This window comes from Chiloscyllium punctatum, chromosome 38 (assembly GCF_047496795.1).
Source record: "Chiloscyllium punctatum isolate Juve2018m chromosome 38, sChiPun1.3, whole genome shotgun sequence".
Classification (NCBI taxonomy): domain Eukaryota; kingdom Metazoa; phylum Chordata; class Chondrichthyes; order Orectolobiformes; family Hemiscylliidae; genus Chiloscyllium; species Chiloscyllium punctatum.
In genome coordinates, this window is record NC_092776.1 from 8,355,133 (window position 1) to 8,372,652 (window position 17,520).

General features: G+C 45.8%; 1 protein-coding gene across 4 annotated transcripts in view; it reads right to left on the reverse strand.

The window, feature by feature from the left end:
* Window positions 1–5,908: 5,908 nt before the first annotated feature.
* hpse2 (heparanase 2) overlaps window positions 5,909–17,520 on the reverse strand; it is a 346,963-nt gene continuing 335,351 nt past the window's right edge. For all 4 annotated transcript variants that reach the window (XM_072557115.1, XM_072557114.1, XM_072557116.1 and 1 more), the window contains one exon: window positions 5,909–8,653. In XM_072557115.1, coding sequence (XP_072413216.1) covers window positions 8,488–8,653 — 166 coding nt within the window. In that variant the 3' untranslated portion in view covers window positions 5,909–8,487. The remainder of the gene's footprint in view (window positions 8,654–17,520) is intronic.

Below are 17,520 nucleotides of genomic sequence, written 5' to 3' on the forward strand. Positions count from 1 at the left end.
AGCACCCGGCCCATATCCCTCCAAACCCTTCCTATTCATATACCCATCCAGATGTCTTTTAAATGTTGCAATTGTACCAGCCTCCACCACATCCTCTGGCAGCTCATTCCACACACATACCACCCTCTGCATGAAAACGTTGCCCCTTAGGTCTCTTTTACATCTTTCCCCTCTCACTCTAGACCTTTAGTTCTGGACTCACCAACCCCAGGGAAAAGACTTTAATCTATTTACCCTATCCATGCCCCTCACGATTTTGTAAACCTCTATAAGGTCACCCCTCAGCCTCCGATACTCCAGGGAAAACAGCCCCACCTATTCAACCTTTCCCTATAGCTCAGATCCTCCAACCCTGGCGACATCCTTGTAGATCTTTTCTGAACCCTTTCAAGTTTCACAACATCTTTCCGATAGGCAGGAGACCAGAATTGCACGCAATATTCCAACAGTGGCCTAACCAATGCCCTGTACAGCTGCAACATGACCTCCCTACTCCTGTACAAGTTGCACAGTAGCTTCCAACTGTTTTGTTACCTGCAGCTGTAGACAAAGTCTCTGGCTGGAGTGAATATGTGAAGGCAGGGCCAGGATACTATGTAATGTTGTTTAAGTCAAAGGTGCTACAACCCATGCAGTTAATAGGCAAACGATCACAGGTCAGGTTGCAGTGGGAGCATATTGCACTGTGTGTCTGGGATTCAGGAGAAAGTGAAAATTGAGCCTTAATGTTGCACAGTCAGTTCAAAAAGAAATGTATGAGGAATGTGTTCCTTCTGATATCACTTTCAGAAAATATTCTAATGGTGTACACGTATCATTGTAGAGGCACTATATAAAGCACCATGTGATCAGAAGGCTATGTTGCCAAAAACCGAAAGAACTACAGATGCTGTAAATCCGAAACAAAAACAGAAATTGCTGGTAAAGCTCAGCAGGTCTGGCAGCATCTGCAGAGAGAAATCTGAGTTAACGTTTTTGGTTGAGTGACCCTGTGAACTTTGACCCGAAACGTTAACTCTGATTTCTCTCCGCAGATGCTGCCTGACCTGCTGAGCTTTTCCAGCAATTTCTGTTTTTGTTGCTGATAGCGATGTTGGCTTCTGTTGAATCCTTGGAATGAACCTGTTGGTTGAGCTCTCCTGTTAAACCGATGCATTGTTTTCCAATCCTATGTGTGTGCCATTGCTGAGTTGGGGGTGGGTTGGTTTGGATGGCAGATGGCAAATCCCTGGACTTGCTGAGGTCCTGCATTCTTACCCTTTCCCCCCATCTGCCTTAAAGGTGGTGACCCTCAGATTAAACTCAACACCAGTCATCTCTCCTCAATGAGAGAGTGGGGACGTAGCAATTTGTGTAAAGAAGTACAACATCTGCCTCGGGTGAAGGTCACCTCGTGCAAGTTAACAAGGCTACAGTAATCACTTCAACTAGTTTCAGGGGCATCAGGGGATCAGGGAGGAACATTCAAGATTTTTCTCCCACGTTGGCCTCATTATTATTTGGTTTGTCACCTCTCAGTGGAGGTCTCACAGTTCGATAGGTATGGAGATTGTGATGTTTTTCGGACTGGAGACCTGTGACCAACGGTGTAACGCCATCATTTTAAGAGTGAGTTTTCCAAAGTAAACGAGGCTTATTTGGGCCACATTTTCAGATGAGACAAGAGAAGCGAAAGCAAAGGGCATCTTGGATTTTCCTCTGCCTCAGACGAAACACAAAATGGTGCAGTTCATCAGCATGAATGGATTTTATTGGACATTTGCTCCCCTGATGGATTTATTAAAGAACGATGAGAAATGTGAATTAACAAAAACATGTAAGACAGCCTCAGAATCTTGAATGCTTCAATAAAGTCTCCTCTCATTTTTTCAAAATCTGAATGAGTATAGGCCCAACCTACTCAGCCTCTCCTCAAAAGACAGTCCTCCATACATGGCATCAACTTACTGAACCTTCTCTGGATGGCCTCTAATGGTGTCATCTTTTGTTGCATTTACTGTAAATAATCTGCAGACAAAATAGTTTGAAAAACACTGGCATAGATACAATAAGGTGTAAATGCAATAAGATGGTTTGTAGTGAATGGTCTTCTCAGGGCTAGAGTACCAACATCTCTACATCTAACTGTCCTGCAGTTGCATTGGGAATGGCCTAGTGGCTTTATCGCTAGACTATTAATCTTGGGAGCTTAAAAATGTGTTGCTGGAAAAGCGCAGCAGGTCAGGCAGCATCAAAGGAGAAGGAGAATCGACGTTTCAGGCATAAGCCCTTCTTCAGGAATGAGGAGGGTGTGCCAAGCAGGCTAAGATAAAAGGTAGGGAGGAGGAACTTGGGGGAGGGGCGTTGGGAATGCGATAGGTGGAAGGAGGTTAAGGTGAGGGTGATAGGCCGGAGAGGGGGTGGGGGCGGAGAGGTCGGGAAGAAGATTGCAGGTCAAGAAGGCGGTGCTGAATCCGAGGGTTGGGACTGAGATAAGGTGGGGGGAGGGGAAATGAGAAAGCTGGAGAAATCTGCATTCATCCCTTGTGATTGGAGGGTTCCTAGGCGGAAGAGGAGTCGCTCTTCCTCCAACCGTCGTGTTGCCATGGTCTGGGGATGGAGGCGGCCAAGGACCTGTATGTCCTTGGCGGAGTGGGAGGGGGAATTAAAGTGTTCAGCCACAGGGTGGTTGGGTTGGTTGGTCCAGGTGTCCCAGAGGTGTTCTCTGAAACGTTCCGCAAGTAGGCGGCCTGTCTCCCCAATGTATAGGAGGCCACATCGGGTGCAGCGGATGCAGTAAATGATGTGTGTGGAGGTGCAGGTGAATTTCTGATGGATATGGAAGGATCCCTTGGGGCCTTGGAGGGAAGTGAGGGGGAGGTGTGGGCGCAAGTTTTGCATTTTTTGCGGTTGCGGGGGAAGGTGCTGGGAGTGGAGGTTGGGTTGGTGGGGGGGGTGGACCTGACGAGGGGGGACCTAGGTTTGAGTTCCAACTCAAACAAAATTCTTCAGCTTCGTGTTTAATAATGAGCGTGCGACTTTATCAATTGTTGAAAAACCCATCTGGATCACCAATACTCTTGAGGGAAGGAAACTGTTGCCCTTACTTGGTCTGGCCTACATGTGACTCCAAACCCAATGGGATTGGGGTGCCATGGTGGTTCAGTGGTTAGCACTGCTGCCTCATAGTGCCAGGGGACACAGGTTCAATTCCACTCTGTGTGAAGCTTGCACTTTCTCCCCATGTCTGCGTGGGTTTGCTCCAGTTACCTCCCACAGTCAAAGATGTGCTGGTTAGGTGGATTGGCCATGCTAAATTGTCCATAGTGTCCAGGGATGTGTAAGTTAGGTGGATTGGCCATGCTAAATTGTCCATAGTGTCCAGGGATGTGTAAGTTAGGTGGATTGGCCATGCTAAATTGTCCATAGTGTCCAGGGATGTGTAAGTTAGGTGGATTGGCCATGCTAAATTGTCCATAGTGTCCAGGGATGTGTAAGTTAGGTGGATTGGCCATGCTAAATTGTCCATAGGGTCCAGGGATGTGTAGGTTAGGTGGATTGGCCATGCTAAATTGTCCATAGTGTTCAGGGATGTGTAGGTTAGGTGGATTGGCCATGCTAAATTGTCCATAGTGTTCAGGGATGTGTAGGTTAGGTGGATTGGTCATGCTAAATTGTCCATTGTGTTCAGGGATGTGTAAGTTAGGTGCATCAGTCAGGAGTAAATACAAGGGAATGGATCTAGGTGGGTTACTCTTTGGAGAGTTGGTGTGGACTTGTTGGGCCTAATGGCCTGTTTCCACACTGTAATTTTCTCTTCTATTTTGTTAACTGCCATCTGGGCATTTACAAGTGGGCAATAAATGCAGGTCCAGCCAGTGACACTCACATCCCAGGCATGCAATCTGATTAGGTTTTAATATTTTAAACGTCTCAAAGATGGACGTCACCAAAACACTTGTTTGGGGCCGCCCTGAGAAAATCTTGTCTAATGTGTTTGCTCCCATTCAGACCTTTCTGCTGTTTTAAGGGTTTTGTATTGAGTCCAGGTGTTGTGTTGTTTATGTCTGAGCACTGAAGTAGAGTGCCCTGTTTCAAATATGTTTTTGAGATTGAATTTAATCTGCAGCTCGAATTCCCCTTTGTCGATTTGCATTCGTTTTGTAAAATGGTTGAATGCACACTAATAAACTGGATGGGTGCAGCTCCCGTCAAATATTCATACCCTCCACCACTGACGCTCAGTAGCACCAGTATGTACCATTTACAAGATGCACTGCAGAAATTCACCAAAGATCCTTAGGCAGCACCTTCCAAACCAATGACCACAAATCTAGAAGGACAAGGGTAGCAGATATATGGAACATCACCACCTGCAAGTTCCCCTCCAAGTCACTCATCATCGTGACTTAGAAAAGTATCACTGTTCCTTCAGTGTCGCTGGGTCAAAATCCTGGAATTCCCTCCCGGAGGGCATTGTGGATCATCCTACAGCACACAGACTGCAACAGTGTGAGAAGGACCACCTTCTCAAGGGGCATCTAGGGATGGGCAATAAATGCTGGGCCCCAGCCAGCGATGTTCATGGCCCATGAATGAATAAATTAAGCTGGAAAAGGATCAGGTAGGTGGGGCTGAATGACAATCTTGAGTTACCAAAGTCAATAGATTGCAAGAGGATCTGAGGACTAAGCAGATCAAACTCTGGGAAAATGGCCCCTATCTCTAAAGTGAGGTGGGAGGGTTTTAAGACATGATTGAGATGTCAGGCACAGAGTTGTCAGAAGATGTACTAGGCCCCAATCATGCCTTTAATGTCTATCTGTGCCTTTACTGTGCTGAAGGACAGCAGGCACCTTCCATTGGAGATAAGGCAGCAGAAAGATCCTCAATCCCCTCCAGGATTCCATACCCTGTTTCTGGTAAGTTCTTTGCCCTTTCTTGAGTACTCACCAGTTCTCATTTGTGTTAAGCTCTCCTGAAAGCTTTGGAAAGCATAATGCACAGGGTAAGCTGCCCCCCGCCCAGTGTATGCATTTAATGTGGAAGGAAATGGGGCTAGGGGAGAGGGGATGAACAGGAATTGCATCCGGTCCTCTGCAAGCAGGTATTTGTTACCTATCCTTGAAAAAAGACCCTGAGCTTCCAGTTGCCCGTCACTTCAACGTGCCACCCAGTTCCCTGGACAACATCTCTGTCTCAGACATTTTGCGTCTGTTGACCGTTAATTCTGATTTCTCTCCCAGGTGCTGCTTGACCTGCTGAGCTTTTCTGGCAACTTCTGTTTTTGTTTCTCAGAGTCATAGAGTTATAGAGGTGTACAGCATGGAAACAGACCCTTCGGTCCAACCCATCCATGCTGACCAGATATCCCAACCCAATCTAGTCCCACCTGCCAGCACCTGGCCCATATCTCTCCAAACCCTTCCTATTTATATACTCATCCAAATGCCTTTTAAATGTTGCAATTGTACCAGCCTCCACTACTTCCTCTGGCAGCTCATTCCATACACATACCACCCTCTGCATGAAAAAGTTGCCCCTTAGGTCTCTTTTATATCTTACCCCTCTCACCCTAAACCTATGCCCTCTAGTTCTGAACCCCCGACTCATTGACAGTACAATGAATGTGCCTAGAAACAGAACAGTATAGTAAAGACACAGAATTAAACCAACAGAAAGATAATTTGGGATTGATCCTATTCCTTCTTCACATCCAGCATGGATTTCGAGTTAGAGAGCTGGATGCCAAAACCTGAAGACCAACTTCTAAACAGTTTTGGATGCTGTGAACTGTTTCGCTTCCTGTTAGAACAAGATGAGATTCTTAACCAGGAAGTTGTGCAAGGAACATCTGAAGCGGAATCAAAGGATATTTGAACACTCCAAAGACTTAATGTTTAGTCTTTATTTAAAAAAGATTCGCATAATTTAATAGATCTTCAGCACCTTTAAGACAAAATAAAAATAGCCAGAAAAGTTCAGAGAACATGCTATATGGTATAGTGCTAAAAAAAATCCTGGATAAGGCAAGGATATGAGTTATAATCTTATGATGCTTCTTCATCTTTCAAAGATATATGAACATCTTAGTAAATACTTTCATAAGCGAGACATCAAATATATTAAGTGTTGTTAATATCTTCTGTTTCTGGTACTGCTAATTACATAGTACTGTTGGACAATTTAACATGACATTTTATGTGGTTAGCTGTGTGTCACTAATGCATAATGTTAAAATGCAAAGGAATACAAGGCAAGGTTATGGGGCTATCTCACATTTGTGAGATATGGTGCACTGGACTATCAACTGTGGAGCTTATATAGATTCATAAAGATCGGGATGAGACGAGTTCTAATGTTTCATCCTGACGATGAACAGTTTTATCAGGTATATCCATCACTTTCTGTCCTTCAGTTGATTAGGTTTCTCTACCAAAGGGACTATTGAGGAATCAGTTGACCCTTCACTGATCCATCTTTTGTTTGGAACTGTCCATTAAGACTAGATGGTTCCTCATTTCAGGTAAGGATTCAGTCGCACGTGTGTTGTGGATGGGGGAGCAGGTGGAAGGCATGGGAGACGTGGAATGGGATGGGATGAAAGGAAGGGGGATGCCATGGGATGGACAGACTGCCACAGCAATCTCGCCATAAACATTCTGTGAATGAGTTATTCACTTCAAAAAGGAATGAGACAAGTAACTCCAGCCTTTGCAGCTCCTCCCACTGTTTTTGGTCTAGACTTGTGTCTCTCCTGGGCCATTTGTATCGCAACTTACCTCTCTCGAAAGTTCAGTCACAGATTCCCTTGTGGGTCTGTGCAAATTCTTTAACTAATGTAGTTTTCAAATTCACCACAGGAGGCACATTCCTTACAGTAAACACCTCATGGATGCAAGGGTACAGAATTCTTTTTCAAAATAGAAGGGGTGAAAGCTACTTAAGTATTTTCCCCCGCACCCCCCACTAAAGAATGGAGATTGCCTTTTGAATTGATAAATTCACAGGCAATGTATCGAGATTCTGCTTGTTTGCTGGAATCTTTCAATGTCGGGGTGTTCTACGGGAAGTGAAGTTTATTTTATCACAAGGACAGATCAATACAGGAGAGTAGTGGGGGTGGAATTCTCAATGGCTGTTCTACTTTGAACTGTACAAACACTTCACAGAAAGAAAAGGAAGAATTGTCAGGCTATGGGGAAATCGCAGGTCAGTGAGACTCACTGGTCAGGCTGTATCCACAACCAGACAGGCACACAATGGGCCTTTTCTGTGATTGTATCATTCAGCGACATCCAGAAGAAAAGAAGAAAACAGCAACTGGATACTTATTTGGAACTTGTGCCAATGCTCAACGCAATGAGAATAATCCCGTACCACAAACAGCCTCCAGCAAACGATATGGAGGTTACGAATGAGAGAGTTTAGTTGGGTTTCTTATCACTGGCAATTCTCTCTTTGCTTTTCTATAATATGGAGGTGCCAGTGTCGGACTGGGGTGGACAAGGCCAGCAGTCAGACAGGTTATAGGGCAACAAGTTTATTTGAAATCACAAGCTTTCGGTGCGCTGATCCTTCGCCAGGCTCTGAAAGCTTGGATTTCAAATGAACCTGTTGGACCATAATCTGCTGTCATGTGACGTCCGTGCTTTTCCAGGCAATGCTATCTAACTCATAGATGGGACATCTCAATGACTCATCACCCACTTCACCCAGATGGCATGGACCATGGATGACATTGTGAACATGCCTGAATCAGTTGTCACTGATGCGCGTAACTCTCCAGCAATGTTAATGGATATGGGTACTGTGGCTGATTTGCTCAACACTGCTCTCTCTTCTAACCCCCCACACCTTCCAAACTAAGGGGCACTGCGACTGGTTGGAGTAGCTGCCTAGCAGCAGATGAGTGGACGATGAGCTAAATCAGCACAGATAAACTGGGAGTGATCCAGGCAAAGGCAGCCCTTTGCAAACTAACCCACTGAAACATCGGGGAAGCTGAGGAAAAGGTTAGTTTGCAAACGCATTCTCTTCCACTTACACAGAACAGACTGACAATAGAAAAGTGACTAATTGGACGTTTTGAAGAGGCTGCCAAGGATATTCTGAGTCTGATTTACCTTATCTGACTAGAAAAATAACTCTGCTGTTCAGAAGGTGCCTGAGGGTTTTACATGTTGTCGGAACACTAAACATGCTGGAAGATGGTGCTGTTTTATTTGAAGGAAAGGTCATTCATTGAAGACGATTACAACTGCTGCAGCATCTGACTTGCTACCTGAAGCAGATAACAAGGTGTCAAACAAGACTGGGGTCATGGAGCGAGGTGGGGGTGGAGGCGAGGAGGGCTGTAGGAGAGGGACGTCACATTTTGACCTGTCAGGGGGTTTTGAGGCCCTGTTGTCAGAGGGGTTTCAGACAGGAACGGAAATGGCCAGCTGTTTCTGTTTTACATTAATGCTTAAGACCAGGTGGCAGGTAGTTGGTGTCCGGGCATCTTGGCTATCGGAATTTGCAAGATGGGGCGTTGGCATTCTTCACCACATAGAATCCGATGGAGAGAGGAGGAACCACCACAATTCTTCCAGCGCGGAGAGTTCGTGGTCTTAGTTCGGGAAAGGTTTCATCGTCTACCATTAGTAACGGTCGTCCATTCAGCTGCACAGACCTAGGACAAAGTGAACCATGGTTATGAGATCCTTTTCAAATAACGGAAGCATTGGTCAACAACTCGGCTACCTCATTAAAAAAAAACAAGGAACAAAGAAAATTACAGCACCAGGAACAGGCCCTTCGGCCCTCCAAGCCTGCACTGACCCAGATCCTCTATGCGAAAGGCTCCTGGCAGGGACTTGTTCCAAGTTGGGAAGACGATTGTAGCGCTGGCATCAATCAACAGGCTAAAGCTTTGATAATTGATCCAGTTTAGCAAAACTCAACGCCAGGAGTCTCACCTCAAATTATTATCCCTTTGCCTCAACTGACCTTGACCCTAGGTTTTGGTGAATATTGACTCGCTTTTGGATGGAATGTTGTGTGGTCGCTCGCTCCATTGAAAAGTGAATAAACATTTCAAACATGCAGGCTCGGCAGTGAAAGGATATACATCAGGGGTCAGGGAGTGAGAAATCAAGCCAATGGAATATAATATCAAACAGAGAGACAGCCATCAGAGCCATAACATTGATGGTCAGTTCCAGAAGAGAAAATAAATAAGACCCTAGGGTGGGTAAATATACAGGGAGCGACTGCAGTCATAACACCTCAAAAAGGCATCATATATAGTTTAGGCAGCACCTCAGCTGTTGCTTCTATGAAGACTTCATAGTCAGAGTTAAATAACCTCAAAGTTGATGCTTCCCTTCTGATCTCAGTGCATTGTTGGCAGGTTGAGGTGCAGCAGTTATGTTCCCGATCTGCTTAAAGGGTCCAGGCAAATAGTCCATGAGAATGAGAAACAATTATGGCCAGCTTTTAAAAACTGGAGAAAGGGACATTGCTGTTGAAAATGTATGCCAGATTGTCATAAAATGTTAGAATCCCTGCAGTGTAGAAAGACGCACAATTGGCCCATCAAGTCTGCAATGACTCCCCGAGCAGCATCCCACCCCAATCACCACTTTTCCCATGGCTAACCTACACACCCCCTGAGCATTATGGGCAATTTAGCACAGCCAACCTTTCTAACCTGCACATCTTTGGACTGTGGGAGGAAACTGGAGCACCCAGAAAAAACCCACACAGAAACAGGGAGAATGTGCAAACGCTACACAGAGAGTCACCCAAGGCTAGGAGTGAACCTTGATTCCTGGTGCTATGAGGTAGCAATGCTAACCACTGAGCCACCATGCCAACCAGAGTAAGAGGAGGTCATTCAGCCCCTTGAACCTGCTACAATCATGGCTGATCTTGTCTCAGCCTCAACTCCACTTTCCTGCCCGGCCTCCATAATTTTTCAACCCATTACTAATTAAAAACATCACATGCACATTTTTCAACTCTCTTCCCCTCTTTGTGCACTGTTATTTGTACCATTTCCTTACTCTTGGGCATTATCCCAACTGGACCTCCAACTAACTCACCCATAGTATGTGACCTGATGACAGTGACACTTGCCTGTTCGTTGAGCTTAAAATGCCTGAGATCTCCATTGACATAAACATTTAAATTCCCCTAGAAATGCTTTTGGTTTCCCTTCCAGTTGCGGAAGTTGTATCTCAATAATGCCGTTGAGTGAGTAAACATTTGGTTTTCTGATGCTCTGGAACTGTCTTGTGGAAGTGACTCATGGTTTTACAGATGTGGCATTCTTTCTTCATAGTTGGCCTCAGATTATGCCTGTGAGATTTTCTTGCTTCCAATGACAGTTAGAATTTCCTCTTTGGTTCACTCTTTGCGTTGGCTTGTCACACCTGCCTGTAGAGTGAATATACTTTCTGAAATAATTGGTGGAGAGTGTGTTGCTGGAAAAGCACAGCCAGTCAGGCCGCATCTGAGGTGTAGGTGCATTGACGTTTTGGGCATTAGCCCTTCATTAGGAAGGGCTGACGAAGGGCTTATGCCCGACAAATTGATCCTGCTGCTCCTCAGATGCTGTCTGACCTGCTGTGCTTTTCCAGCAACACATTCTTGACTCTGAACTCCAGCATCTGCAGTTCTCACTTTCTTGTAAATTAATGATTCCTGCTCTCCTGTGATAAAGTTATCCACCTTCTCCCATCTGTGAGACTTCCTGATTTATGCTTCCAGCATAATTTTAAACGTATTTCTTCAGAATAATTTTTTAATCTATATTAAATCTGGAACAGACCTGTTAATAATTCCAACAACAACTTAGACTGTCTTGCGTTCCATAGCCAAAGCTCTCCTCTATTCAAATTAGGTTATTAATGAAATTATCTACAGGATGCTGATCTCTTCTGTTAACTCTTGCCCTTTCAGAAATCTGTTTGTTCTAAGATTAAAGTAATTATCAATAACTGTTAGAATATCTTCAAAAGCACCAGTAATTTTTTTATATTTGGTGATTAATAAGGTCATCAGCCAAAGGATCTATTAAATACAATTGTGTGTTCATCTGTTTAGCTAGATATTGAAGAAATTCTGATTAGATTCCTTACAGTGTGGAAACAGGCCCTTCGGCCCAACAAGTCCACACCGACCCTTCTGAAGAGTAACCCACCCAGACCCATTTCCCTCTGATTGATGCACCTAACGTTATGAACAGCTTGGCATGCCCAATTCACCTGGGCTGCACATCTTTAGACTGCGAGAAGAAACCCACACAGACAGTCACCCAAGAATGGAACCGAACCTGGGACCCTCGTGCTATGAGGTAGCAGTGCTAACCACTGAGCCACTGAGCCACCGTGCCACCCTGTGCTGTTAGAACTGTTTTTTCCAAGATGTCCAATCCTGTGTTCTTTTTGGCTAATCTTCATCATGAATTCTTTGCGGTAGTGCCATTTTTCCTGACCTTTTATCTAAATATGGTCAGTAATTCCAATTGCTTTAAAGCTGTTTTACATTTGCAGCATCTCAAAGTTGTTTGTAATCTGCTGGCATTTAAACTTTTAATGTTGCAGCATGTCAATTATGTTTTAAATTATTTTGTTTTCAAGTGTCTTCAAGTTTTTAAAGTTTATTTTATAGCAATGCTGTAGTTTTTGTTTCTAATCAAGCTTAGAAGTCCGTATTATGGCAATATTGTCAACTTTTACTTCTTTTAAGCTTTTAAATTCTGTTAAATGTCAATATTATATCTCTGTACTGCTTGCTGGAGATTTTTCTAGGTAAAAACAATGACTGCAGATGCTGGAAACCAGATTCTGGATTAGTGGTGCTGGAAGAGCACAGCAGTTCAGGCAGCATCCGATGAGCAGTAAAATTGACGTTTCGGGCAAAAGCCCTTCATCAGGAATAAAGGCAGAGAGCCTGAAGCGTGGAGAGATAAGCTAGAGGAGGGTGGGGGTGGGGAGAGAGTAGCATAGAGTACAATAGGTGAGTGGGGAGGGGAAGAAGGTGATAGGTCAGGGAGGAGTGTGGAGGGGATAGGTGGAAAAGAAGATAGGCAGGTAGGACAAGTCATGGGGACAGTGCTGAGCTGCAAGTTTGGAACTAGGGTGAGGTGGGGGAAGGGGAAATGAGGAAACTGTTGAAGTCCACATTGATGCCCTGGGGTTGAAGTGTTCCGAGGCGGAAGATGAGGCGTTCTTCCTCCAGGCGTCAGATGGTGAGGGAGCGACGGTGAAGGAGGCCCAGGACCTGCATAACCTTTGGCAGAGTGGGAGGGGGAGTTGAAATGTTGGGCCACAGGGTGGTGTGGTTGATTGGTGCAGGTGTCCCTGAGATGTTCCCTAAAGCGCTCTGCTAGGAGGTGTCCAGTCTCCCCAGTGTAGAGCAGACCGCATCGGGAGCAACGGATGCAATAAATGATATTGGTGGATGTGCAGGTAAAACTTTGATGGATGTGGAAGGCTCCTTTAGGGCCTTGGATAGAGTTGAGGGAGGAGGTGTGGGCACAGGTTTTACAGTTCCTGCGGTGGCAGGGGAAGGTGCCAGGATGGGAGGGTGGGTTGTACGGGGGCGTGGACCTGACCAGGTAGTCAGGGAGGGAACGGTCTTTGTGGAAGACGGAAAGGGGTGGGGAGGGAAATATATCCCTGGTAGTGGGGTCTGTTTGGAGGTGGCGGAAATGTTGGTGGATGATTTGGTTTATGCGAAGGTTGATAGGGTGGAAGGTGAGCACCAGGGGTGTTCTGTCCTTGTTACGGTTGGAGGGGTGGGGTCTGAGGGTGGAGGTCAGATACGGTGGAGGCGGAGGAATTGGGAATATGGGATGGCATTTTTGCAAGAGATAGGGTGGGAAGAGGTGTAATCCAGGTAGCTGTGGGAGTTGGTGGGTTTGTGAAAAATGTCAGTGTCAAGTCGGTCGTCATTAATAGAGATGGAGAGGTCCAGGAAGGGGAGGGAGGTGTCAGAGATGGTCCAGGTAAATTTTCCACCCCAGGTCAGGGTGGAATGTGTTGGTGAAGTTGATGAATTGCTCAACCTCCTCGTGGGAGCACAAGGTGGTGCTAATGCAGTCATCAATGTAGCGGAGGAAGAGGTGGGGAGTGGTGCCAGTATAATTACGGAAGATCGACTGTTCTACTTAGCCAACAAAGAGACAGGCATAGCTGGGGCCCATACATGTGCCCATGGCTACCCCTTTGGTCTGGAGGAAGTAGGAGGAATTCGAAGGAGAAATTGTTAAGGGTGAGGACCAGTTCAGCCAAACAAATGAGAGTATCGGTGGAAGGGTACTGTTGGGGATGTTGGGAGAGGTAAAAACGGAGGGCTTGGAGGCTCTGGTCATGGCGGATGGAGGTGTAGAGGGATTGGATATCCATGGTGAAGATGAGGCGTTGGGGGCCGGGGAAACGAAAGTCTTGGAGGAGGTGGAGGGCGTGGGTGGTGTCTCGAACGTATGTGGGGAGTTTCTGGACTAGGGGGGATAGGACAGTGTCGAGGTAGGTAGAGATGAGTTCAGTGGGGCAGGAACATGCTGAGACAATGGGTCAGCCAGGGTGGTCAGGCTTGTGGATCTTGGGAAGGAGGTAGAACCGGACAGTGTGGGGTTCCCGGACTATGAGGTTGGAAGCTGTGGGTGGGAGATCTCCTGAGGTGAGGAGGTTCTGTATGGTCTGGGAGATGATGGTTTGGTGATTGGGGGTGGGTTCATGGTCGAGGGGGCAGTAGGAAGAGGTGTCCTCGAGTTGGCGTTTGGCTTCAGTGGTGTAGAGGTCAGTGCGCCACACTACCACTGTCCCCCCCCTTTATCCGCTGGCTTGATGGTGAGGTTGGGATTGGAGCAGAGGAATTGGAGGGCTGTGCGTTGTGAGGGTGAGAGGTTGGAGTGGGGGAGGGAGATAGGTTGAGGCGGTTAATGTCCCGGTGGCAGTTGGAAATGAAGAGGTCGAGGGCGGGTAATAGGCCAGCGCGGGGTGTCCAGGTGGGTGCAGTGTGTTGGAGGTGGGCGAAGGGGTCCTCGGAAGGTGGGCGGGAGTCCTCATTGTGAAAGTAAGCTCGGAGGCGGAGGTGGCGGAAGAAGTGTTCGACATCACGGCATGTATTAAATTCATTGATGCGTGGACGGAGGGGGATGAAGGTGAGTCCTTTGCTGAGGACTGATCGTTCGTCCTCAGTGAGTGGGAGGTCTGGAGGGATGGTGAAAACTCGGCAGGGCTGGGAGCTGGGATCTGGTGTGGGTGTGGAGCTGGGAGTGGGGGCGGAGTCAGTAACTGGAGTGGGTGTGATGGTGGGGGGAATGGGGGTGGAGTCATGAGAAGGGGTGGAGATTTTTCTGCCTTTTGCAGTCCAGATGGAGTTTTCTTACTTGTTCAAGAGCACAACAAAACTCCTTAAAACTCTCATAGGACTGGACAGGGTAAACATAGGAAGGGTGTTCTTGATTAACGGGGAGTCCAGAACCAGGGATTACAGTCTAAGGATACAGGGTACGCCATTTAGGACCCATAGAGTGGTGAGCCCGGGGAGCGCTCTCACAGAGGAAATGGTTGAGGCCAAATACTGAATGATTTTAAGAAGGAGTTGGATATAGATTTTAGGGCTAAAGGGATCAAAGGGTGTGGGGAGAAACCAGGAAGAAGATAATAAGTTTGATGATCATCCTTGATCATATTGAATGGCAGAGCAGCTCAAAGGACTGAATGGCCTCCTCCTGCTCCTAGTTTCTATGCTTCCCATGTTTTTTGATGAGCTCCTGCCCACCCTCCATGGCCTAATACATAACACAAATCCCTGCTCGTGATTTTTCTATCCCTGTGACTTTAATGAATCTTCCTGAAAAATCAGTCTAGGAGTTTAAATGATGACAGTAAGGTTCAGGATGACCTGGAAGTGCTCCTTCTTTGCTTCTATCTTTCCCAGACTGGACTTTGTACTGCTCATTTAACGTTTTATCTCTTTGCCCAAACATTATGCACAGTGTTCTGAAATGGTTGCTTGTCAGACAGACCTCAAATTGGGATGACCCCTACAGATTGTGTTTCTCGAAGGTCTCTGTATTTGTGAAGAGTAACTAGTCTTTATTCTCTTACTACCTCGCATGTCTCTCTTGAGTTTCTTACTAGCTCTGAGGTTGAAGCTTTCAGCTTGGAGTGCTGCTGCCCCTGCCACAATTGCTGCAGGCTGCTTCTCTGCTCAATCTCTTCAAGCTGTTGGCTGTCTGAGCAACTGAAAACAATAATGGCCATCAAATGGGAACCCAATTTTTTTCTGCTCCTTCTCATCGTTGATGCTTTGAGGTGGCTAAGCAATGATCCCACCTTGGATCACCATGTTGTATATTAGTGGAGCTAGTTACTGGCAGCTTTAGGTTGGGGTGATGTATTTCCATCATATATGGGCTGTTTGCTTAGCAGCAGATAGAGGATAAGTGACGTGTGAGTCTTAACAAGAAGCTGAACCTGCTGGAACAAAAATTTATTGCTTTTTGGTCCAAGTTACACTGACTGATTAGGGATGAAAACTAAGACAATTGGGAGTGAGAGACAACATCTCTGACCTCAGGTTCTACAACTAGACTCCTTGACTTTCTTCCAAGTCTGTAAAACATCATCAGATTGGAGAGAGCCTCATAGGATCATCCTGTCAGAGCCTTACACAACAGAACTTGGGTGAAGGAAGATACAGCTACAACATCTCCTCAAACTAGGAGAAAGGTTTTCAGAAGAAAATGTGTTTACTACTTTATGAACACTATTGCTTCCAGATAGTCAGCGGTTGAGCAGAAAGCAGTGAGCAGCAGTCGTGGGGGTGGGGGGGGGGGGGGGGGGGGTGCTGGTGGTGGAGTGTAGGTATGGTCAGTGAGACAGAAACAGTATTCCAGATTGAAGCTTTTGTCTCACAGCTGCTGAGAGATAAAAGAGATGACGATGCAGATTAGGCCAGTCAGAGGAATGGACAGACTGGAAGGTATCATTCACATAGTGGTTATAAAGACAACGAAGGATTTGAGTGGATTCTTGAAGACATTCAGTTTGTTGGACCAGACCCAGGACAAGTGTCAGTCAGTGAGGGGACGGCTGATGAAAGACTATGATGTAGTGCATGGTCGATGTTTATGGAAAGTAATGGCTAGGGCGCTATCAAGGAGAACAGTGGAATTTACAAACTTGGATTCGACAAACGAAGGATTAAATATCTGTCATCAAATTTCCTGAGGCAGACACAGAGGTAGAAATTGTGATGGAGATAAGTCTGGTCGGAAACAGAGGGCCAGGACTGGGAATAGCCTGGTCTGCAACTTACTTTCCTTAAAGCACCTTGGAAGGCTCGATGTCATCATTTCTCTGACAAGACACCTGTGAAGCACCATGTGTTAAAGGTTCTACATAAATGCAAGCTGTTGTCATTCTCAAAAATGACTGGCAAGTGTTTAGAGTCCACCAATGTTTTTGCACTGTCAGTGGGTGAGAGACTATTGCCATCATTTATTAGAAAAAGAGATTAACGTGCTACGGTGCAGAGAAAATCCAAGTAATATTTGGCACTCACTGCTGGACAGCTGTGAATGTACTTATCCAATTTATTTACCAGCAGTGGAAGAATTTGATTTTTTTTATTAGTTGTGTGTGTTGTGTAAAGTGTTGAGTCTTGAAATGGCACAGAAGGCCATATGGTGACAATTTAGGAATAATTCCAGTCAGTGTTATTTACTCAGGTCCAAGCGAAAGCTTTTCTACAAGTCTATCAGTTGCTAAGGGACATGACAGACTTTGAAAACTTTGTTAACCACTTCATATAATCATTTGGCGATGCTGAAGAACTCAATACACACTGACAGTGACCCTCTGGCTCATTTCTCACTCTGATGCCTTACCAATTAGAGACAAATTTTAAAATTGTTCAAATTTAAACAAAACATGGCAGTAACTGTCAGTTATCACCTGACTAATGCATTCTCCTTTACAAGATGAAGTCCACTACTACCCAGTTGGAACACCTTTCTCATGCAGTTTAAAAGCATTGCTTTCTGTTTATATCTGAAGGGGGCGGCATAGTGGCTCAGTGGTTAGCACTGCTGTCTCACAGCACCAGGGACCCAGGTTTATTCCAACCTTGGGCAACTATCTGTGTGGAGGTTGCACATTCTCTTCATGTCTGTGTGGGTTTCCTCTGGGTACTCCGGTTTCCTCCCACAATCCAAAAATGTGCAGGTCAGGTGAATTGGCCATACTAAATTACTCGTAGTGTTAGGTGCATTAGTCAGAGGGAAATGGGTCTGGGTGGGTTTCTCTTTGGAGGGTCAGTGTGGACTTGTTGGGCCAAAGGGCCTGTTTCCACACTAATCTTAAAAAAGCCCTTCAAATTGTCCCGACTGATGCAAGACAGCTTTGAGAAAATGGGTCTTTTTCAGCTTAACTATTTCACTTGTACACTCAGCACAGAGAGGTTCTGTTTGGAAGCCAAGACTACAATCGGGCATTCACAGTCCAGCTAAGTTAGGGCTTAAAGGTTCTGGTTTACTTC